This window comes from Budorcas taxicolor, chromosome 8 (genome assembly GCF_023091745.1).
Source record: "Budorcas taxicolor isolate Tak-1 chromosome 8, Takin1.1, whole genome shotgun sequence".
NCBI lineage: Eukaryota > Metazoa > Chordata > Mammalia > Artiodactyla > Bovidae > Budorcas > Budorcas taxicolor.
Genome location: NC_068917.1, coordinates 98,070,853 through 98,095,974, shown reverse-complemented (window position 1 = coordinate 98,095,974; position 25,122 = coordinate 98,070,853). Strand labels below are relative to the sequence as shown.

At 44.3% G+C, this 25,122-nt stretch overlaps 1 protein-coding gene across 1 annotated transcript in view; it reads left to right on the top strand.

Moving 5' to 3' along the window:
* The window catches only part of ABCA1 (ATP binding cassette subfamily A member 1), a 110,554-nt gene that overhangs the window by 6,323 nt on the left and 79,109 nt on the right, over positions 1-25,122 (top strand). Inside the window, exons 2-4 of the mRNA XM_052645014.1 lie at positions 7,911-8,004; positions 13,167-13,308; positions 15,217-15,335. Coding sequence (XP_052500974.1) covers positions 7,911-8,004; positions 13,167-13,308; positions 15,217-15,335 — 355 coding nt within the window. The remainder of the gene's footprint in view (positions 1-7,910; positions 8,005-13,166; positions 13,309-15,216; positions 15,336-25,122) is intronic.

Below are 25,122 nucleotides of genomic sequence, written 5' to 3'. Positions count from 1 at the left end.
CATGTTTCCTTCTTTACCTCTTAGAATAGTCTTCCATATTTTCATCAGTTTCTTTTCCCCATTGAATCCTATTACCTTATCAAATTCTAGAAGTAGCCTAGTGCTATTTTAATGTCCCAGGGACATTGGATAATGTCTAGAGACATTGTTTGGTTGTTACAGTCCTGGGTAGGGGTGGTTGGTGTCTACTGGTAGAGGCCAGGGATGGAGGGGAACATTTTACCATTCATAGGAGAGCCCCTCACAACTATTATCTGGCCCCCTGTGTCAAGAGTTGAGAAGTACCCTGCTCTAGAAGTGCTTGTGCATTATATCCCCATGTTGTTGCTGAGGAGTAATGAGAGGGGAAGTCCCCAGAGCAGCTCAGTGTAGCTGTTTACTTAATCATCAGAATTTTAATTTTAATACCCAATCTGAAATAAGGTTTCTGGGTTTCTGACTTTGTTAAGAAGCACCTTTACAAAAACAGTGTTCCTCTCCATTTCTTCCACTCTGTGGTGGGGGCAGACATGGAGGGAGGTGAATACATAATAGAGTAAGATTCAGAAGTGTGTAACCATAGTGTGTGTGTAACAAAGTGAAGTGAAGTCGCTCAGTCGTGTCCAGCTCTTTGTGACCCCATGGACACCAGGCTCCTCCGTCCATGGGATTTTCTAGGCAAGAGTACTGGAGTGGGTTGCCGTTTAGTGTGGGTGAATTTAACTCAGGTGACCAATACATCTACTACTGTGGGCAGGAATCCCTTAGAAGAAATGGAGTAGCCATCATAATCAACAAAAGAGTCCAAAATGCAGTACTTGGATGCAATCTCAAAAATGACAGAATGATCTCTGTTCATTTCCAAGGCAAACCATTCAAAATCACAGTAATCCAAGTCCATGCCCCAATCAGTAATGCTGAAGAAGCTGAAGTTGAATCATTCTATGAAGACCTATATGACCTTCTAGAACTAACACCCAAAAAAGATGTCCTTTTCATTATAGGGGACTGGAATGCAAAAGAAGAAAGTCAAGACATACTTGGAGTAACAGGCAAATTTGGCCTTGCAGTACAGAATGAAGCAGGGCAAAGGCTAACTGAGTTTTGCCAAGAGAACGCACTGGTCATAGCAAACACTCTCTTCTAACAACACAAGGGAAGACTCTACACATGGACATCACCAGATGGTCAATACCAAAATCAGATTGATTATATTCTTTGCAGCCAAAGATGGAGAAGCTCTATACAGTCAACAAAAATAAGAGCAGGAGTTGAACTCCTTATTGCCAAATTCAGACTTAAACTGAAGAAAGTAGGGAAACCACTAGACCATTCAGGTATGACCTAAATCAAATTCCTTACAATTATACAGTGGAAAGTGAAAAGTGAAGTTGCTCAGTCGTGTCCGACTCTTTGCGACCTCGTGGACTGTAGCCTACCAGGCTCCTCCATCCACGAGATTCTCCACGCAAGAGTACTGGAGTGGGCTGCCATTTCCTTCTCCATGGGATCTTCCCTACCCAGGGATTGAACCCGGGTCTCCCACATCGTGGGCAGACGCTTTAACCTCTGAGCCACCAGGGAAGCCCTTATACAGTAGAAGTGGAAAATAGATTTAAGGGACTAGATCTGATAGACAGAGTGCCGGATGGACTATGGATGGAGGTTCATGCCCTTGTACAGGAAACAGGGATCAAGACCATCCCCAAGAAGAAGAAATACAAAAACACAAAATGGCTGTCTGAGGAGGCCTTAAAAATAGCCGTGAAAAGAAAAGAAGCAAACAAACAAAGGAGAAAAGGAAAGACATAAACATCTGAATGCAGAGTTCCAGAGAATAGCAGGAGAGATAAGAAAGCCTTCCTCAGTGATCAGTGCAAAGAAATAGAGGAAAACAATGGAATGAGAAAGACTAGAGATCTCTTCAAGAAAATTAGAGACACCAAGGGAACATTTCATGCACAGATGGGCTCAATAAAGGACAGAAATGGTATGGACCTAACAGAAGCAGAAGATATTAAGAAGAGGTGGCAAGAATACACAGAAGAACTGTACAAAAAAAGATCTTCATGACCCAGATAATCATGATGGTGTGATCACTCACCTAGAGCCAGACATCCTGGAATGTGAAGTCATGTGGGCCCTTGAAAGCATCACTACGAACAAAGCTAGTGGAGGTGATTGAATTCCAGTTAAGGTATTTCAAATCCTAAAAGATGATGCTATGAAAGTGCTGCACTCAATATGTCAGGAAATTTGGAAAACTCAGCAGTGGCCACAGGACTGGAAAATGTCGGTTTTCATTCCAATTCCAAAGAAAGGCAATGCCAAAGAATGCTCAAACTACCATGCAATTGTACTCATCTCATACGTTAGCAAAATAATGCTCAAAATTCTCCAAGGCAGGCTTCAACAGTACATGAACTGTGAACTTCCAGATGTTCAAGCTGGATTTAAGAAAAGGCAGAGGAACCAGAGATTAAATTGCCAACATCTGTTGGATCATTGAAAAAGCAAGAGAGTTCCAGAAAAACATCTATTTCGGCTTTATTGACTATGCCAAAGCCTTTGACTGTGTGGATCACAATAAACTGTGGAAAATTCTGAAAGAGATGGGAATACCAGACTACCTGGCCTACTTCCTGAGAAATCTGTATGCAGGTCAAGAAGTAATAGTTTGATCTGTACATGGAATAGCAGACTGGTTCCAAATTGGGAAAGGAGTGTGTCAAGGCTGTATGTTGTCACCCTGCTTATTTAACTTATATGCAGAGTACATCATGAGAAATGCTGGACTGGATGAAGCACAAGCTGGAATCAAGATTGCTGGGAGAAATATCAATAACCTCAGATATGCAGATGACATCACCCTTATGGCAGAAAGTGAAGAGGAACTAAAGGACCTCTTGATGAAAGTGAAAGAGGAGAGTGAAAAAGTTAGCTTAAAACTCAACATTCAGAAAACTAAGATCATGGCATCTGGTCCCATCACTTCATGGCAAATAGATGGGGAAACAATGGATACAGTGACAGACTTTATTTTCTTGGGCTCCAGAATCCCTGCAGATAGTGACTGCAGCCATGAAATTAAAAGATGCTTGCTCCTTGGAAGAACAGCTATGACCAACCTAGAAAACATGTTAAAAAGCAGAGACATGACTTTGCCAACAAAGGTCTGTCTAGTCAAAGTAGTCATGTATGGATGTGAGAGTTGGACTATAAAGAAAGCTAAGCACAGAAGAATTGATGCTTTTGAACGGTGGTATTGGAGAAGACGCTTGAGTCCATTGGACACCAAGGAGATTCAACCAGTCAATCCTAGAGGAAATCAGTCCTGAATATTCACTGGATGGACTTATGCTGAAGCTGAAGCTCCAATACTTTGGCCACCTGATGCAAAGCACTGAATCATTTGAAAAGACCCTGATGCTGGGAAAGATTGAGGGCAGGAGGAGAAGGGGACAACTGAGGATGAGATGGTTGGATGGCATCACCGACTCAACAGACACGTTTGAGTAAGCTCTGGGTGTTGCAGAAGCCTGGCTTGCTGCAGTCCATGTGGTCTCAAAGAGTTGGACACGGCTGAATGATTGAACTGAACTGAACTGAATCATAAAGTGTCTGTCTTATTTCCAAGCTATTTATGAAGGCCTACTTGAAGTAAAAATGCTAAGTTTAGAGATGGGGGATGAAATCTGATTTTGATAATAAGTGCAACCAAAATGGCATTCCATATGTGGAACCAGAAGTCAAATTAGGTTTCAAGAGGGAAGCTATTGGTAAAGAAAAACCTGGAACATCTCCCTGAGTTTAGAAGGCAAATTCTGTGTTCAGTGACAGAAATCATTTTAGAAGTTCAGAGTAAAAGTGCATGGCTAGAATGTGTCTTTTATGAGTTCTCTGCTTTGAGTGCTGTCTCTTGGAGATAGTCTCTTCATTAATACATGTTAGTGTCTCAGCTCAGTAAGGCTTATAAGGATCAAAAATCTAGATACTCTGGTAATGGGGCAGGGGATAAGGAGATCAGGGTACATAGTGGTTTAAAACACACCCTTGAGTTGGACTGGTTTTGAATTCTGGCACTATTTACCAAATTTGTATCCAAATTTATTAACTCTTTGAGCCTCATCTGTGAAATGGGATTTAGAACAGTATTAACAGGGTTGTTTGATGATTCACTGAGTTTATATATATAAAGCACTCAGAACACTGATACATGAATGCTAAGTCACTTCAGTTGTCTCCGACTCTTTGCGACCCTATGGACAGTAGCCCACCAGGCTTCTCTGTCCATGGGATTCTCCAGAGAAGAATACTGGAGTGGGTTGCCATGCCCTGCTCCAGGGGATCTTCCCAACCCAGGGATTGAACCCACCTTTCTTAACATCTCTTGCATTGGCAAGCAGGTTCTTTACCTCTAGCACCACCTGGGAAGCCCTGCACTGATGCATCTTGGTAAGACCTATTTAAGTATTAGCTATCATTATTATTGTCGGTCTTGTTCTTACCTCTTTGCCTAATCTGCTTATACTCAGTTGCTGGGAATGATTTGCAAGATATACTTTGTACTCTTTGCTGTCAGTACCATGGGAAAGATCCATTGTTTTTTTTTTTTTTTTCCCGGTCAATCAACATATTTTGAGCATCAGTTCCCCTGCGGTGTCCTAGATGTGGGACTGCAGAGATGTCCAGGAACCTAAGACTTGATTCGTTGAGTCAGATCAGTGCGTAGGAGGGCTGGTGAACACCAGATTCCTTTTAAGTGGCTGTCTTGAAAGGTATATGTCCCAAACATAGCTAGATGAGAGGCAGCATGAGGGGTGCAAAAGCATGTAGGAATCAGTAGACCTGGGTTCAAACTCTGGTGCACTCTCTTACCAGGCTATGGCTCAGAACCTGCCCCAATCTAATGATACCAGCTACCTCACAAAGTTATTGTGAAAATTAAATATTAGAGACAAGATGTATATAAATCCCTGGTGCAGAGTAGGTGCTCAATATTGACTGTCACTATTATAAATCTGTAGGCCATGAGCTCATTTTGCCTTTGTGGAACCTGTTGATATGCTTTGATCATGACTTAGTGGGGTTATTTCTCTGCTGAGTCACTGGTTTCCTAAGTTGGGCAAGACTAGCTGTTCCTCTCAACCCTGCTGCTAACTGTCTCTGTGACTTACCCTTTCTTGAGCTTTAGTTTTGTCACATAAAAGGCAGATGATTATGCTTACTACATCTTGGGGTTGTTTGCAGGATTAAATGAAATAATCCATTTATTATAAGGTGCCTGTTACACATTGGACTCTAAATAAGTGGTAAATATTATTTATCCCCAAAGTGTACATGGCAGTTTCAGAGCTTCAAGGTTGATGACTATCTTACTCATACTCTTCATTTAGTTTTGGTTTTATTTTATGGATTTCTTTTCTGAATTTATTCACAGTTAACCTGCTTTTTAAAAGTTTTACTCTCTTTTGTTAATATTTGTAAGTGATTTTATTTAGCTGTAAGCTTGGAATGCATACAATTTTGTGTTCTGCTTCGTTCACTTAATATTACATGGTCCATAGTGTCTGTGTTTCATAAACATTGTTGTAATAACTGTATAAGGTTAAGTAGATGTGACATAATTTAATCATTTCCCTATTGCTGTGCAATTAAGTTGTTTCCAATATTTTCTGATTATACTGTCTAAATGAACGAATAACTAAATGTATGTAGCTTTTTGACATTTTAAACTTAGTTCTGTGGGATGAATTCCTAGGAATATTCTTTGGTCAAAGGGGATAAACATATCTTTTGACTACATATGGCTAAGTTGCTTTCCTAAAGGGCTCAACTGACTTACATTTCCATCCTTATTGTTTCGTAAACTTCAGTTCATTCTCTCACTCAGCACACATTTTAAAGCCCTTATCTTGAGGCAGGCTTAGTGAGAAGAAGGTGACTCTAGGGGAGAAGCTCCTGCTGTGCCAAATGCTGATAGAGGCTCCGGGTACCTGGGGAGCCCAAGAAGGGACCTGCAGCTCAGTTGGTAGAATGTCATTTGAAAGCAACACTGAATGTTGCTTCTTTGGGATTATTTACAGAAATACTTAGCAAGACCAGCCCCATCTTTGGTCTTGGAAATCCCATTGATAGCATGCTTTCTTCCGAAGAAGGACCTATGTGTCTGTTTTTTCCTGATGTGCTATCTAGAGCAAGTTATTCTTCATAGTTATATGGTAGCAGTGTTTTTTGTTCTACAAAAAAAGTAATACATGCTTATTATGGAAAATTTAGAAAGCACAGGAAAGTGTTCAGAAAAAAATTACCCATGCATGTTCTTACCATCCTAGGACATCCACTGCTCTCATCCATGTATTTCCTTCTATAAAGAAGATTTAAAAAAGAATTTAATGTAGAACCATATCAAAGGTCTTTGGAATCTAAAATACCAGAAATCCAACAACAAATAATAAACAAAAACCGAAACCAAGCTGAAGCAAGATTAAATTAATTATGATCTATTCATAGTGTGGAGTATCAAGTGGCCATTAAAATCCATACTTTAAGAGAATATATTATGTCATGGGGAACATTCCCAGTATGATATTCAATGAAAAAGCAAAATACAAAATTATATATGCTGTATAATCTTAATTTTGTAGAGAAAGAATATTATTTATGTATGAATAGAAAAGAAAGACAAAAATATTAATGGAGAACCATTATTAGCTTAATTTACTAGAGATTATCTCCAGGAAGTAGGAGTAACAGTGATTTATATTTATTGTTTCTACTTTTCTGTGTTTTTTTAATTTCAAATTTTCCACAATAAAAGTATATGGACTTGGGGATCAAAAAAAAATCTATTTAAATAAAAGGAAAGATTTAATATCTGTGTTCTCTTGGCTTTATGGCTCTGAAGACACAGTTGTAGTTACCCTCATCCACAAGGGCCCGAGAATCTCCTGGGCTTTTCGTGTTCTTCCTAATTAGAACATTGGAGTCTAGAGCTGAAAGGCATGATAGAAGCGAGGCTTCAGGCAGTGGAACTAGTTGTCTAAACACCACAGGTTCAGTGAGATTATTCTCATGATTTCTATCCTGTCCCTGTGCTTATTTAACCCCGGTAGCTCACTGAAGCAGATTTCCTTTAGAGAAACCCCTTTGCTTTAACCAGCGAATAACACTTACTTACGTTCAGTGGTCATCTAACCCATTGGAGAAGATGGTGACTAGATTTTGACGGATGGGGAAGGACTTTGCGCTCTTCCCAGATATTTCCAGCCCTGATGGCACACAAGTCAACATGGAGCTGAGTGTGAATTTCCGTTGTCCTTTGGAGCCTTCTCAGCCCCACAGGGGGCAACTTCATTTGTTCCGTTAGAGCTGAGCTTTTGTGCGTTTAGCACAGCAGTTTGCCCAGGCTGTCTTTTTTCACCAGATGGTCCTAACATACCTGACACTGTGCTAAGGCTGTGGAGGTACAAAGATGAGTCGATCCAGTGCTTGCTTTCAGGCTGCTCATATCGTAGTGAGGAAGCCAGTAACAAAAACACGATTTCAGGGGCTCAGGGAAACTGTTATGGGAGGAGGATTCATGGGTTACTCTGGGAGCACAGCAGAAGGGCTTCCCGCTCTGCCTGAGATTTTAGTAAAGGAAATTGTGCCTGGTTGAGTCTTGAAGGGTGAGCGGAAGTGAGCCAGATGAAGCAGGATGGGAGGCATCTTCCCTTTCTTAGGGAAAACACAGAGGTATGGAATAATAGTAAGGTGTATAAGGTGAGAACTACAAACAGTTGAGTATCATTAAAGCTTAGAGAGTGGTAAGAGAGGCCAGATAAGTAGGTTCATTGTTTAATTCATCTTTTCATGGATTTCCCAAAGCTCAATAGTGTTAGGCATCCATGTTTGTTTAATTCACAGTGCTTTGTCTTTTTCCCATTCAGTGTCAGCTGTTTCTTGAAGTGGCCTGGCCTCTATTCATCTTCCTGATCCTGATCTCCGTGCGGCTGAGCTATCCACCCTATGAACAACATGAATGTGAGTATCTGAGCATCCCGCCTGAGGCTCACCACTGGCAACCAAAATTCAGGCAAAGGGCAGGGACTAAATGTGACCTTTCCCATAACTCTCTTTAGGAAACACGGGAAATGGTTTGGAACAGAACAGCTAGGCTTCCGATTACTTGATAAACCATCAACTCAGGAAACCATTTTCAGCCCTAGTGAATGGTGATAATAGTAGTTATAATAATAGCCACATCTGTTTCATACATTTTCAATCATGAAAATAAAATAGTCTTGCTGATAGCTCAGAGAGGGGTGATTAAAAAAGCTCCCTAAGGCGATACCTTAACATCACTGTCATCTGGTCCCTGCCAGGCTTTTTCACATACATTATGTTTTTATCACACAGTTGCAAATCATGGGACATATAATTTTAAGCAGCATTTGTGTAGAATATCTCAGATCGACTAATATTATTCTGTTTGATTCTCATAACAACCTTGTATAATGGACTTTATCATTATGATCATTTGTTTTAATTTCTTAGTAAGTAAGTAAGAACTCAGAAAAGTTCAGGGGCTTGCCTAAGGTCACATATCTATTAAGTGACAGCGATGCAATAAAACTCACGTCATCTGACTCCCAATCATGTGTTTGGATGATGGCCTTTTCAATGAGCATAGAGAATACAATAGTGGCTAAGAACACATGCTCTAGCTTCAACACAGGTAGTCACCTTGGGCAAGTGACTTAGGTTCTTTTTACTGAGCTTACTCATCTCTATAAAAGGGGAATAATGCTTACCCCATATGTTTATTGTCGGGCTTCCTTGGTGGCTCAGACAGTATCTGCCTGCAATGCAGGAGACCTGGGTTCAATCCCTGGATCGGGAACATTCCCAGGAGAAGGGAATGGTTATCCACTTCAGTATTCTTGCCTAGAGAATTCCATAAACAGTGGAGCCTGGTAGGCTATAGTCCATAGGGTTGCAAAGAAGCGACTAACACTTTCATTTTATTTTTTCATGGTTGTTGTGAGTGTTATCCCACAATCTCAATCTTTCTCTTCTGCTTGAGCTTGCTAGATGGATTGACACTGCAAAAATGCCCCAATCTGAAAGATCAGCATTTGTGGGGGAGGTTAGCTGGGACCTTTATTCCATGGCCCCAGTGACTTTTCCTGTCATTATCCAGCTCCATCCACAGCCCATCAGCTCCATCATTTCAGTCTCAGTTGTGTCCGACTCTCTGTGACCTCATGGACTGCAGCTCTCCAGGCTTCCCTGTCCATCACCAACTCCCAGAGCTTGTTCAAACTCATGTCCATCGAGTCGGTGATACCGTCCTACAGTTTCATCCTCTGTCGTCCCCTCTCCTCCCACCTTCAGTCTTTCCCAGCATCAGGGTCTTTTCCAATGAATCAGTTCTTCACATCAGGTAGCCAAAGTATTGGAGCTTCAGCTTCAGCATCAGTCCTTCCTATGAATATTCAGGACTGATTTCCTTTAGGATAGATGGGCTTGATCTCCTTGAAGTCCAAGGGACTTTCGAGAGTCTTCTCTAACACCACAGTTCAAAAGCATCAGTTCTTTGGTGCTCAGCTTTCTTTATGGTCTCACATCCGTACATGACTACTGGAAAAACCATAGCTTTGAATAGATGGACCTTTGTCAGCAAAGTAATGTCTCTGCTTTTTATTATTCTGTCTAGGTTGGTCACAGCTTTTCTTCCAAGGAGCAAGCAGCTTCTCTAGTAGCTCAGCTGGTAAAGAACCAGCCCCATAGGTGTATAGGATACAGTTCTTCAGGGAAGTGGTGGGGCTGGGGTCACATTTGAATTGTGTTCCCAATCTGATCCCATGTCTTTCAAGGCACATACTGACAGTTATTCATCTGCTAATTTGCTAGTACACATTATACATGTTCAAGTTAAAAAAAAAAAAAAAAACACCTGAAAACATTCTACCAGTTGTGATTTTCTGATTTTACCAAAAAGGAAAAGCATATACTATGAAATATACACTCAATTTGTGGGTCTAGGAGGTAATTCTGCTTTTTCGTTTGGAACCTCAAATGTTGATGAGCAAATGCATATTTGATTTTATATCAATGTTACCCTAAGCCCTTGCTGATGTAACCATTTTAGGGAAAACTCAGCTTTTTCATCTGCTAGGCTAGTCTTTCTCTGGAATTATCATAAGCAAGGAAGGCAGTGTAGTGGAAATCGCACAGAGTTTAGTGTCAGAAAAATTGGGATTTGTTTGGATCCCACTTCCTGGCTCTGCCACTTGCTGAGGTTGTGATCTTGGGCAAATTGTTGAATTTTGACCCAGATCTCTTTGAATCCAGACCGTCGATTCTCAGAAAAGTTGTGAAATTCCTATACCTAAGGTAAGACTTTTGCCCTCCATCAATGTGGTTCTTGCAGCTTTACTTCCTGTTCTCAGCACTTTCTAGGGACCTGGCTGGAAGGGCAGAGAGTTAAGCTGATGCTTGCAGAGGTGTCTTGTCTCTGGGAGCAAGGGGTTGGTATATAATTCTTCCCCATTAATCTTTCCCAGTTTGACCCAGACCCATGAAGATCTTAATCACTTCCCTGGATCATGACAGTCCATCATCCTGTGCACCTGATGCCAAATCCTCATCCTGGTTTTGTCTGGAAATCAGATGGGACATGACACATGGGGAAGGGTGTGCCCACACTCACTGGGCTATAGCCTGAAGCACCTTGTCAGTGTGCTGGACCAACACCACCCTGCCTTTGGTGCCAGCATTTCCTAGAGGTTAAAAGGGGACAATCCCTTGGTCCTTCGAGTATTTGGTTGGGTTACATAAATCTCCCCTGAATGAGGAGCAGCTGACTTAGGCAAGGGACCTTGTTTGGTTTTCCTTGAACTATTAACAGGGAGATAAGCGGATTAACTGAGTAAATGCTCAACAGGCCAGAGTCCCTGCAGAGGGTGGTTGCAGGGACCAGATCTTGTTTCATCCTTGTTTTGGATGTTGCTTCTCTGATTGGTATGTGGACAGAGGAAAAAGACAGATGAAAGGACCCCAGTATTGAAATGCAAAATGTCGCAAGTCCTGGCTATGGGTGCACTTCTGGGGAGACTCTGTTAGCCCATTTGCATGAAAATCTAAACTGAAAAAAATGGGTTTATGCCTTAGAGGTAGGTGGGGGCTGTGAGATGGAAGGAATGCTCCTAGCTGGGCAGGAGCTGAGGAAGTACTGTTGTAGGCTGGCCACCAAGCGCTGTAGTAACTCTAATAGGCCCATTTGCTGATCCTTATCCTGTGCCAGGGACTCATACATTGCCTATAAAAACTCATGTAATACTTACTATGGCTCTGTGAAATGGGTTCTATTGTTATCATCATTTTATAGATGAAGAAATTGAGGCTTTAAGGGGTCACTGACTTGACCAAAGTCACTGTTTAGCAAGTTGCAGAGACTGTTGGTCTAACCCTAAACCCTGTGAAGCTCTATGGCTCTTCACCACCTAGAGCCTTGGTTCTTAATGATTGTCAGCTCTTTAGGGGTCACAGATAATCCTGAGAATATGATGAGTGCTGGAGCCTCAGCCTTTCTGTCACAGGAATCCACACATGCTTGGTCTCAAGTTAAGAGACCCAGGTTCCAGGGCACATTTATCTTGATCTGCTTAAGCAGCTTCATGGCTCATGTCCGTGAACCAAACTGTATTTGATGCCTCTCACCAGTCCCTGTACATGCAGTCCTGCTGTTTGTAAGAAGCGCCTCTGTAGTGAAGGGAAAGGAAAGAGAGGAGATGGCCTGCAAGATGGGGGCTTGTTGTTTTGGTGGATAGAGAAGCAGCAACAGCAACTAATGTAGCTGCACAGGTGACACTTGATCCTAAGTCAGCACCTTCATCGAGTGCCTTGAGGAGCTTGGGAGCTAATGGAGAAGGTGAACAGAGGTCCACAGAGGACAGTAATGGGGGTATTGAGAAGAGCCAACAGATAAAGGAGTTGTTCAGTTGCTAAGTCATGTCCAACTCTTTGTAACCCCATGGATTGCAGCACACCAGGCTCCTCTGTCCTTCACTGTCTCCTGGAGTTCACTCAAATTCATGTCCATTAAGTCGGTGATGACATCCAACCATCTCATCCTCTGTTGTTCCTTCTCCTCCTGCCCTCAATCTTTCCCAGGATCAGGGTCTTTTGCAATGAGTCAGATCGTCACATCAGGTGGTCAGAGTATTAGAGCTTCAACTTCATCATCAGTCCTTCCAATGAATATTCAGGGTTGATTTCCTTTAGGATTGACTGGTTTGATCTCCTTGCTGTCCAAGGGACTCTTAGGAGTCTTCTCCAGCACCACAATTTGAAAGTATCAATTCTTCGGCACTCAGCCTCTCTTTATGGTCCAGCTCTCACATCCATGACTACTGGAAAAACCATAGCTCTGACTACATGGACCTTTGTCAGCAAAATGATGTCTCTGCTTTCTAATATAATGTCTAGGTTTGTCTTAGCTTTTCTTCCAAGGAGCAAGCATCTTTTAATTTCATGGCTGCAGTCGCCATCCACAGTGATTTTGGAGCCCAAGAAAATAAAATCTGTCACTGCTTCCATTGTTTCCTCTTCTATTTGCCATAAAGTGATGGGACTGGATGCCATGATCTTAGGTTTTTTTTTTTTTTCAATATTGAGTTTTAAAGGAGGCCACAGGTGTAAGGGAAGGAACATGACTGAGATCACAGAAGCATGGGTTCTACCCCTGGTCCTGCCCACTGAGTCCCTGAGTGTTCTTCATCAGCCACTTTATCTCACCATGGTTTCTTCTTTCAAATATGAAGGAAGAGGATTAAGTCATCATCAGGGCCTCTCTGTGTCTCGAAAGGGTGAAGTGGGTGGCAGAAGTGAAGGAATGAGGATCTCATACTTGCTGCCCTCCAGGCACCTTCTGTGTATGATCTGGTCACTTCCCCAAAGCTGGTGTTGTGAATCCAGCCCTACAGCTGATGTCAGGTAGATTAAGAACTGCTATCTGATGCCACATTTCCAACTCATGATCAGTCGATGGTGGCAGATTTCTGGGATTCAGAGAATGGGACAGGTTTGGGATGAAACAATGTTTGGGTGGAACCAAAAAAGAAAAAGATTGCTATCAAGTCCTAAATCCTTCAAAGCATTAATGTTTCTCTTTTTGTCTTTCTCTTCCTCAATGTCAACAGGCCACTTTCCAAACAAAGCCATGCCCTCTGCAGGAACACTTCCTTGGGTTCAGGGGATTATCTGTAATGCCAATAACCCCTGTTTCCGTTATCCAACTCCTGGTGAGGCTCCGGGAGTTGTTGGAAACTTTAACAAGTCCATGTAAGTACCGGATCAGGTTTTCTTTCCCAAACTTGTCAGTTAATACTTTTTCTTTCCTTTCTCAGACTTCGGGGAATTTTAAATGGTTGGGTTTGAGTGAAGGTGCTTTTGTGAAGGTTTGTGTGATAAAATCCAAAGAATGAGACCAGGGAGAATTGCTGCCAATATTTAAAACCTTGTAAGCTCATTTAGGAGAAGGCAATGGCAACCTACTCCAGTACTCTTGCCTGGAGAATCCCATGGACAGAGGAGCCTGGTGGGCTGCAGTCCATGGGGTTGCTAAGAGTCAGACACGACTGAGCGTCTTCACTTTCACTTTTCACTTTCTTGCATTGGAGAAGGAAATGGCAACCCATTCCAGTGTTCTTGCCTGGAGAATCCCAGGGACGGGGGAGCCTGGTGGGCTGCCGTCTATGGGGTCGCACAGAGTCGGACATGACTGAAGCGACTTAGCAGCAGCAGCAGCAAGCTCAGTTTGGTACATTTTTTATATAGCTGACAGTTCTGTGGTTGGGGGCCTTTCCTTAAAAAACTGGCAGGTAGAGAAGAGGGGAGAGGGGAGGAGAGGGTGAGATGTAAGGAAAGAGTAACATGGAAACTTACATTACCATATGTAAAATAGTTAGCCAATGAGAATCTGCTGTATGGCTCAGGAAACTCAAACAGGGGCTCTGTATCAACCTGGAGGGGTGGGGTGGGGAGGGAAATGGGAGGGAGCTTCAAAAGGGAGGGGATATATGTATACTTACGGTTGATTCATGTTGAGGTTTGACAGAAAACAGCAAAATTCTGTAAAGCAATTATCCTTCAATAAATAATTAAAAAAAAAAGAAAAAGAAAACCTGGCAGGTAAGTAGAGAAGGGAGAAACAGCACGTCAGCCTCATGCATTAATGAGGAAACGCTTATTTAGCAAACGTTTATTGTGTGTGGGAGATGGCTGGTCCAGAAGTTGGGATATAGAGGTGTGCAGAGGATGTGGCCTGTCCTCAAGGAGCTCACAGCCCAGGCTGGGGGAGCTTGGTCCTTTCTGCTCTTGGATCTCCTTTCTTCCTTCATGGGTGCCCTATCGCACTGCAGTGTCCGTCCTTCTGTCTACAGGTCTTTCTTGGCCCTGGGTGTAAGCTCCCTGAAAGCCATCTTTCATCACTTTTGTATTCCTGGCTCATGGTTTCAACAACAGACATAGGTAGGGCTGAGTAAGTGTTTGCCAAATGAGCCGTTGAAGATTCTTGGAAGACACAGAGGCATGGCAGGAGTTAGAAAGGACTAAAGGCTGCAGGAGACACAGCAGGATGGTTCTGAGGAGACTGCCGGCAGGGAGGCAGGGCCTCATTCCAGCGTTCATGGGCCTTAGGCTTTGTGACTTTCATGAACCCCTTTTTCCATGCAACAGCATTAAAAATTTTATTTTTTAACTGTGTTGGGTATAAAGATGAGTATATTTCAGGCTAAATTAATGATATGCATTCATTCGGAAATTTTTTCCTGATTTTAAAAGAAATTAAAAATGTTGTGGACCCCTAAGTGTATCCTGGGCCCTAGGCACTGTGTCTGCTGTGTTTCGTGGATAAGTTGGCCCTGGGGGCCTATGTGTGTGTGTGCACGCCTGCATGTGCATGTGAGGGAGCGCTTCCTGCAGAGGCAGCATGTGGACTGGGCCTTGAAGGCTGGTAAAGTTTGGTTGTGCAGATACATGAGGATGAGTGTTTGGGGTAGGGTGGGTGGGTGGATGGGTGGGTGGGAGCATCGCATCTCAGAGGCTGGGTGAGGGGGCAGCTGGAGTGGGTCAGGGGTGGCCCGCAGGGTCCCTGCAGCCAAGCTGCGTGTTCCTGGCAGGTACTTTGTTCAAACTGGAGAGACAGCTGGTCTAACCAGGACGTTTCTGCTTTTCTTGCTCCCCCTGTAGTGTGTCTCGCCTGTTCACAGATGCTCGGCGGCTTCTCTTGTACAGCCACAGAGACACCAGCATGAAGGACATACGCAAAGTTTTGAAGACGTTATACCAGATCGAGCGTTCCAGCTCACGTAAGCAAAAACCGTCTGTGAATTGGCTCGTAATTGGAAATGAACCTGCACCCGGGAGAGACAGCAGCTGATGCATCCTGGCACTTGTTCCTTTTAGCTCTTCCCTGTGGGGTTTTCCTCCTCAGTGGCTAGGCTGTAAGGCCTCTCTGCAGGATGTATTTGAGAAGAAAGTATGGATATTATGAGTGCCCTGGCCCCCTCTGGGGACATAAAAGAAACCCCCTAGAGAGGAATGGCACTGGCCTGGCTTAAGGACAGTTAAGGGTGCAGGTTGCTTCCAGCCTCATTTTATGGAGTTGGCCATATGGTTGCTGTGAATGGGCAGATGTGTAGACAGGGGATGCTTCTGTCCATATAAGAGCAGATAAAGTTGCAACTTGATATGGATAAGTGAAAGCTAAGCATTCACTTCTAAAAGAAAAACGCAGTTCATCATCCCCCTAGTCATTTGATTTAGTCAATGAGCATTTGAACCTCTGATCTCTAAGAAGTGACAACCTTATCTCTGATCTGGTGAGGGCCCGGGCAGCTCATTGCCATCTAGGAAGTAGCTGAGAGCAGGCAGCTTGCTGGCCGAGGTGCTGGCTGCAGAAGTCACCATGGTGCAGCCTCCTAGGCAGTGGCCGACGGGGGCCGGGGTGGTGGGAGCATGCCTCCAGATGCAGGTGGTGATGGCCTGCATGGTCTGCAGAGAATTCAGAAGCAGTAATGAAGCTTACTAAGAGTCAGTTGCTTTTTATCATCTCCATGCACTGGTGGTTCTAAACAGTGTTGAGTGATAAATTACCCCATCACCAGTCAGCTGCCACCACTGCTCCAGCAAAGTGCTTTTTTCTTAGTTCGGTGTTGGGAGGAATAGGTTGGCTGGCTTTTGCTGAGAGCCCTCCCAGTTTGCTATCCACTTGGTGAAAACAGAAATAGTATAAAGTGCTAAAGTTTAAACCAGGCTTGTATTGGAGCTTTCTCTTGGGTGGCTGGACTGTGCTTTACCTGGAGGCAAACTATATGGGAAGTGGTGAGCGGGAGGTGTCGTTTCACAAGAAAAACAGGTGTGACCGTGCCTGGGCTCTGGGTCGGCTCTGAGGAGCTCCCAGCTGCTCTGCTCCTAGGTGCACAGCCAGGCCATCTGGATGCCATTTCCTTGCCCTGTAGGCCCCCATCCTGCACACCTGTCTATCCCAGCACAGGACACAGAGAGACAACCACCACCAGTCAAGGCATTTGTCTTTCCTGATCTGCTGGGGCCCCCCTGCCTAGTAGACCAGAGACAGTCAGGGTTATTTCTTCTACTGCAGAGACAGTGTGACCCAGAGGAAAGAGTGCTACAATGTATTATTTTGTAGCTTGGTGACTTTGTGAATAAGTCCTTTCGGGCCTTTTGGGGCCACACTTCTCATCTGTAAAATGGAGCCAGTAGGAGAACTTTAGCTCATAGGATTGTTGTGAGGAATAGAGGAGTTGAAACATTTAACTGCTTAAAAACTGCATCTGGCACCAAGGAAACACTTAATGAATATGAGCTATGATGATTTTGGAGTGCTATCATGGCCAAGCTGTTTAACTTCTCCAAGCCTGAATTTCTTCAGCTATGAATAATAGGTAACTTGCAATGTGAAATGTGAACCCTCACAGTGTCTGGCGCATAGTAGATGTTCAATAAACGGGAGCTGATTTTACTCCTGTGCATCAGTGATGTATTTCTGAGCACCTGGCCTTGCTCTTCTGCCTTTCACTGCATGGCTGGAGAAACGGACTGTGAATGGGGGACAGGGCGGGGAGTAGTTTCAGATCTCAGTGGGTGCTTCCTAAGACACATATAAACTAGAGACATGAGTCAGGGTTGAGAAAAGAAGCCAAACCTGCATTCAAACAACTTTGTCTCCACAGCTCTGAAGAGAGATCTGTGATTATGGTTGTCTCCTGTCACAGCTTATCTCTCCGTTCACCCTTGTCTGCCCTGCAGCTACTTCTTAGGGCCACTTCTGCCCTGCAGCTTCCACCTTTCTTGGCTGTCTTGTAGCACTGAGCCCAGCCTCAGTCCAGAGGGAGACGTAGAGAAATGTTACTTCTTCCGAGGTGGAATCAGTAACTTTTTGCTGAAGTTGAATAACACTCTAGATTTCAGAGGGGTTTCCCAGGTGGCACTAGTGGTAAAGAACCCGCCTGCCAGTGTAGGAGATGTAGAAGACATGGGTTTGATTCCTGGGTCAGGAAGATTCCCTGGAGGAGGGCATAGCAACCCACTCCAGTATTCTTGCCTGGAGAATCCCATGGACAGAGGAGCGTGGAGGGGCCTGGAGGGTTACATAGGGTTACAAAGAATCAGACATGACTGAAGTGACTAAGCACTCACACATGCATGCACTACGTTTCAGAGAGTCCAAGGCTGGGGTGTATCAGTGTAGGTCCTGACTTGGAGACCTCTGTTTCTCCGCAGTGAAAGCCCTACTCAGAGCATGATGGGCTCCGCTCTGTTGTGCTGTCACATTGCAAATGGAAAGGATCTTTGGTTGGAGTCCTGCCCTCATCAACCTTCTCTGCTTACCCCAGGAGTGGCAGGTGGCAGGGACCTGCCTCTCCCACGGCAGCTCATTTTGGGTATTGGCAGAATACCCAATATTAGAATATTCATATTCTAATTATCAGAATATATTCACTGGTCTTCTGTACCTCCCAGAGAAAGAGGCTGACTTATTTCCCTTGAAGTGTTTATAGACAACTGTTGTGTTTCTTTCCCTCTCTTCCTGAAATCTATTGTCTTTTTAGGCTAAAAGTCCTCCATTCCTCTTCTGGAATGTCTACCACACTCCCCACTTCCTGATTTCTGCCTCTCAGAGGAGGCAGTTGGTTGTGTTTCAGTGTTTCTTTGTCTTTCTTGAAGTTTATCAGAAATTACAACAGTCCGCCAGTACAGAGCAGGAAGGGACTTTCTCTCTCTTGCTCTGAGCACCATATTTCTGTAATGTAGCCTTGGATTACATGAGGCTTCTTGGCATCCACGTCACACAGTTGACTCATTCTCCATGTGCAATCAACCTGAGCTGTGGAGCCTTTTACATACAGAATATCGCAAGTTACTTGTTCTCCATTTCTGAATTGTGCTGTTGGCTTTTTGAACCTAAAGGGAGAATATCTATCTTTTTTCTGTTTTCATTTTTAGATTGCCTATGTCATCTCTTCCTACTCAAACTGTTTCAGATTCTGTTTTTGCCATGTATTATATTTACTAGTGCTGCTGGTTCCCTGTCATGTAGAAATTTGATAAATAGCTCTCTTTGTTCTCATCCAAGTTGTTGGTGATTGTGGGACCAGCGTTGGAGGTTTGGATCAGTCTACTGGAGACTAACAGCCCCTTTGGACAGTGCCATTCAGGCTGTTACAGACCTACCAACCCATGTTGTCTTTGTGCTGGGCCACCAGGCTCCTGTGATCTGGTTAGAGGACTTATCTTGTTCTTCCTTTTCACTTCACCTGCTAACTCCATTGATCCATCCACAGATAATTTGTGGATGTCTGCTTAAATACTCTTTTCTAGTCCCATGGTTTGCTGGGCTAGAGCATTGTTTTATTTCCACTTGTTGGATGAGACCTTAGACGTCCATTAGTTCATTTATAGATAAATGGGCTGATTGAATCAAATGTTCAGCCAGTATTTATTGAACACTAATATGTCCCAACCTCTGTTCTAGGTGCTGGGACATAGAGGTGTACAGAACAAATATGGCCCCTGTCCATGTGGAACTTCTATTCTAGAAAAAAAGACTGTGATCCAGCCAGGGGTGGGGGAGGGACTTTCCCAAGTTTGCATAGCCACCGGAGAGATATTCTGGGAATGGAATACAGCTAAACCTCTGTTGCTCCATGCAGTGCTCTTTCTACAGTGCTCTCTCGTGCTGTGCTAGCTGTTCCATTAATCTCCCAACTGGGAAGATCTCCAGTTCAAGAGTTAAGTCATCGTCAAGCCGTCATATCCTTGAAACCATCCTAATAAGCACATGCAGGAAGCTTTACAGAGGGGCCTCACTCAGTTTTCTCATCACTGCTACTTTTTGGACATTTTATTTTCTTTCTAAATGTATATCCGTCCAGGTTGGACAGGGATTAAATTAATGTTTGGGAGTCTAGGTGAGGAGCATGCACTCTTCTTAAGACCCCATCATGACTCCAACCCAGTGGAAATGTGAAAGTTGCACAAATTCTCAAAAGCTCTAGAAAAAGTGACAGGTCTGGATTCTGTCTCTGTGAGATGCAGTCTGGCAAGAAAGAGTGTTTCATTAAGTGAATCTTGTATGATATCTGAGATGGTTTTGAGCAGTACACAGATGACAACTTTTAATTTTAACCCACCTCAAAATAATTTCACGCTATTATTGCTTAGGAGGCTGTTGAATAGGGAAAAATTACTTAAAGTTAATTTAAAGACAATACCATTTTATGTGGGTGTGGTGAAACTTGTGTGAGTAGTTTTGTAGAGCTGGGAGGTTGGAAATTGCTGCTGTAAGAGAAAGCATTCTGGGTTTTGTATTAAGATTTGTTTGGGAGATGCGATGTCACCAAGATGGTAAAAATAGGTCTTTGCTGACTTTGCTCCCCCCACAAAAAGAATCCTTTGGGGAACAAAATCAGGCTCTGTCCCTCATTAAGTGTGAAACTTGGGCATGCTTTGATTTTTTCTGACCCTTAGTTTACCTGAAAAATGGAGATCAGGTATTCTGCGGGTTGTGTTTAGTTGCTCAGTTGTGTCTGATTCTTTGGACTGTAGCCTTCCAGGCTCCTCTGTCCGTGGGAATTCTCCAGGCAAGAATACTGGAGTGGGTTGCCATGCCCTCCTCCAGGGGATCCTCCTAAACCAGGGATTGCCTGTCTACCGCCTTGCGGGAGGATTCTTTACTATCTGAGCCACCAGAGAAGCCCTGTGGGTTGTTGAACATTACATCAGATGACATTGTGTGGATGGATGACTGATAGCGAGGTCATAGCACACAGCTGACATGGAATTAATCTGAGTTACTTTATCTCCCCTTCTGTTTCTGGCTACCTGTTTGGCTTTGCCAGTTTGTTAATCTTCTCTAGGCCTCAGCTTTCCTCGCCTTGAAATTGGGACTTCGGTGAAATAACCTGAACATATTGCCTCTTGGAAACTTGGCACCTGGGTGGTGGATCACCTGGGACTGACTAGTGCTGTGGGCTGGCCCCTGCTTGTGGACCCTGGAGGGCAGGGTTGGGCCTTGTTTGTAACTCTGTCCCAAGCATCAACAAGATAGCACAGTACAATCAGGCACATGGCAAGCAGCAGTGAATCTTTGCGGAAGGATACCTGTCCTTTCTCCTTCACAGAGTATTTTGAGGGTCAAATGAAAGCACCTTGAAAAGTATAAAATCCCAGCACATGTCATTTTCAAGTTGATCCATTGTGTGAACCCAGGTCCCCAGGGGTTTCAATTAATAATAATGACAAAAACGTCTCAAGAACAGTCTTGGCTTGCTTTCTTCTACAAGATTTACTTTCCAGAAAAAGTGAAGTCCCTCAGTTGTGTCCAGCTGTGATCCCGTGGACTCCTCCTCTGTCCATGGGATTTTCCAGGCAAGAATACTGGAGTGAGTTGCCATTTCCTGGAAAGCCTGCTATGAGTCCAGAGGCTTGAAGTGGATTTACTGAGAAACTAAAGGAGTTTCACGTTCAGAACCCCTTTCCAAGGCCCTGGTAGGGATCTCAGCAATCAAAACTTGCCGAAGTAGGATGTTTAAAAAATACTGTTTTTCTTAAAGAGAGCCCTCTAAACTGTGTCAGCCTCAGGCTTCACACAGCAACATCTGCCCCTCCAGAGACCTTGGGGGATGGGAAGGACTGTCTTCTTCCTTGGCCTCTTCCTCCACACCACCCTCCAAACTTGTGCACCACTCCAGTCCACTGCCTCCTCTTGGGAATCTGGCATTTTCCAGTGGAATGACCAGCAGGCTGGCCAGAACTAAAGCCTTTTTGATGGGACCAGTGCTGCTCAGATCAGGACTGGGCTGGGGAAGGAGGTGTCCCTTTGCTTTCTTCTTTGTCTTTTACTGTTTATTTCCTTTGTGCTATGCTGTGCTTAGTTGCTCAGTTGTGTGCAACTCTTTGTGACCCTATGGAGTGTAGCCGGTCAGGCTCCTCTGTCCCTGGGGATTCTCTAGGCAAGAATACTGGAGTGGGTTGCCCTCCTCCAGGGGATCTTTCCAACCCAGGATCAAACCCAGGTCTCCTGCATTGTAGGCAGATTCTTTACCATCTGAGTCACAAGGGAAGTCCTTGTTTCCTTTAGAATTATTTAAAATGAGTTGCTCACTGATAACTAATGGGCTCATTAGCTTGCCTCCTGATGGATGTTTCTGCTCAAACATTGATTTGACTCCAGTGCCTTGCTCCTTTCTCGAATCCTGGCATCTGGACTACAGCTTTCCTTCATCTCTATGGCAACATGGGCTTGGACCCTCTCGAGTTTATACCATGTGTAGTGGTTAATGCTTCCTCCTTGGTTGGAAGTTGGGAGGGGCACCTCCTGGGGTGGGCCACCCTCACATCTCCTGCAAGAAGTTCCCCAGCTCCCCTGTCTCTCATTTTTATAGGTAGCTGGGCTCTTGTCTCTTGTCTCTTAACTCTGGATGCTCCCTCAGCCTCCCCATTTCTTATGCTGGTCCAGGGACAATTCCTTGGCATGAAGTTGTTGTTCAGTCACTCAGTCGTGCCCAACTCTTTGTGACCCCATGGACTGCAGCATGCCAGGCTTCCCTATCCTTCACTATCCTCCAGAGTTTGCTGTAACTCATGTCTATTGAGTTGGTGATGCCATCCAACCATCTCATTCCCTGTCGACCCTTTCTCCTCATGCCCATAATCTTTCCCAGCATCAGGATCTTTTCTAATGAGTCAGTTCTTTACATCAGGTGGCCAAAGTATTGGAGCTTCAGCTTCAGCATCAGTCCTTCCAATGAATATTCAGGGTTGATTTCCTTTAGGATTGACTGGTTTGATCTCCTTGCAGTCCAAGGAACTCTCAAGAGTCTTCTCCTTCTTGGCTTGAGGAGGCACTGTCGTTTCTCCATCGTTATCCGCTGTGGCCTGGCGCAGTGGACAGGGCTCTGGCTTCTGTCCTGTAGCTGGAGGGCCAGATCCCCAATTTTCCCATGTGCATGGGACTCAGCAGCTTTTATTCTCAGCCAAGATTTTAGGTCACTATGTGTCTGGCCCTGTCTCACATTATAACCACAGCAGTCCTTTTAACAGAAGCCCAGTAGGTACTAGGGCTTCTTTTGTGGCTCAGCTGGTGAAGAATCCACCTGCAATGTGGGAGACCTGGGTTCAATCCCTGGGTTGGGAATATCCCCTGGAGAAGGGAAAGGCTACCCTCTCCAGTGTTCTGGCCTAGAGAATTCCATGGACTGTATAGTTCATGGGATTGCAAAGAGTCAGACATGACTGAGCACTTTCAATCACTCACTCAGTAGGTGCTGTGGGGGACTTCAGAAGATCATTTTTCTGGACCTGCTGAATTGGGCGGTGAGGTAGGTGGGGACAGTTAAGGGAGGTCTTTCAGGCTTTACTTAGGCTGGCTGGTCACACATTTCTAAGGATGCCATGTATACCGCAGTCTGTGTGAATGGCACTTCCCATGAGAACAGTGCTCCATGAAGCTGGGTGCCTTAACTCAGCTTCCCCTGATGAGGACTAGGTTTACAACTGGCTTCCCACAGCTCCTGAATCAAGGGCTTCTGTAATGCCTTCTCTCGAGAACTCAGCATCCTCTGAAGCTCATGAGAACTTTGCCGGGAAAGAAGAGCAAGGAAGAACTTTGGGCACTTTGTCGCTGCACTGGAGATGTCCCTTTGGAAGACATCCCATATTGTTGAGGTCAAGGGTCAGAAGAGGGAAGGACTGAAGGGGAGGCCTGAGGCAGCACTGATCCTGACCTGGCTTTTGAGTCTGTCCATCCCTTCAGCAAGACTTTTGAGTGTCAGTGGTCTGGCTGTTATTTGCTATGTATTCATGTTACAAATCTGGCTTGTTTGGCCTTTTTGATGTGGCTCTGACCAAGAGTTTTGTGAAATAAGTCCTGAGGGTTATGCTGGAGTTTACTTAGGGAAATGGATCATAACTTTCTGGCTGTTGGGTTTACAGGTAATATTGAAAACTCACTGCGTGGACCTTTAATTCTACTTTACTCTTTGAAAGTCAGAAAGACCTGATCCCCTGACAGCAGGACAGGCTTTAGTGACATGGCAAGGTAGCTGGCTGTGGCAGGGAGTTGAGGGAAGGAGGTTGTAAAATTATCATCTTGTAAACATCCACTTGGCAGCCAGACTGCCTTGGGCCAGATCCCGGCTTTGCTACTTAGTGACTGTGTGACCTTGGATAATTGTGTGTCTTTGTGTCTCAGTTTTCTCAAATGGAGTTAACAGTCCTCTCTTAGGTCTATCGTGGGGAATCATGAGCATTAATAAGCATAAAGCATTTAGCACAATATTTGGCACGTCATAAGCACCTCATTTATGCTTCAGTTCATTGGATGACCATCATGTGAGATCGGGAATTTTGTTCCTCTTTGTGTACACAAAGGAGCTGAAGTTCAGAGAGGCTAAGTTATTTGCCTAAGGAAACACAGCTGGCAAAGGGCAGGAAGAGGACTAGAACTCCAGACTTTGACTCTCTGCTAGTACGTTATTACAGTCTATAGAGAGCAGCCAAGGGTAGCCAGAAAAGCTTCTCAGGTCACAGGATACTGGGCATGGATGGACTGGGATCAGAGCGGAGACAAGAGGGCTTCCGAGAGAAATGCCAGACTTCCTCTTCTTCCTGGCTTCATGGTAATAGACATGGGTGGAACGTTCCCCAAGGCCCGTGTAGAAAGAACATCCTGTGACTTACAGCCACTTCTCCTTCCCTGCCTGACCCCTTTCCTTCCATATGAGCAGCTGCTGAAGTTGAGGCTGCAGCCTCAAACTTTGTTTTCTGTCTTTGTGGGGCCCCTCATGGGTCATCTTGGGAGATCAGATGACCCGTGTGTCAACATTATATCATCAAACTGGAAATCCTTGAAATTTTTGGCTGATTGCAGTTCATGTCCATATGCACTCATCAGAACTTCTGACTTGAGACCTTAGAGTTTCACAGTGTGGAAGTTCCCCAGACCTGTCAAAGCCAGGCAGTGTCTCAAAACCCAGCCTGTTGGTTTCCATCCAAGGCAGGGTCTGGCCCCAGCTTGGGCTGCCATCAGGGGGATGAAGCGCGGTACTGCTGTATGGAAATATTGCTCAAACTAAATTGAATCAAAGGTCAGCTCTGCCCAGACAAGAATAGAAAGCCCAATTGTACTCGACTACTGGACGGCATGTACCACACGGTATCAGACTGCTTTAGAGAGTTCGGATTGTTAACATCAAGAATAGTGTTTCATGTCTCTTGCTTTTCCAGTATGAGATTTATTTACCCTGTGGGTGGCAAAGAGCAATATGGAACTCCAGTTTGTTTCTCCTTGAACTCTTTCCATTTCTGGCGGTCTCATCACTGTTGCGTTTAGGTATAGAAGGGCGATCTTAGAGTGAGACTTTGCCCAACAGACTGAGTTGTACCAGGTAATGATGCCGCTTTACATTTAAATATGTTATTACATTCAAGTCGTACAACGCCTTGGTATTATTATCCCCAATTTATTGATGAGGAAACTGAGACTCACAGGTTATGTCTTTTGCCCAAGGTGACTGAGTAAAGCTGTGAATTGAATCAGTGTCTGTCTGATCTCCAGGTTCAGCATCTTTG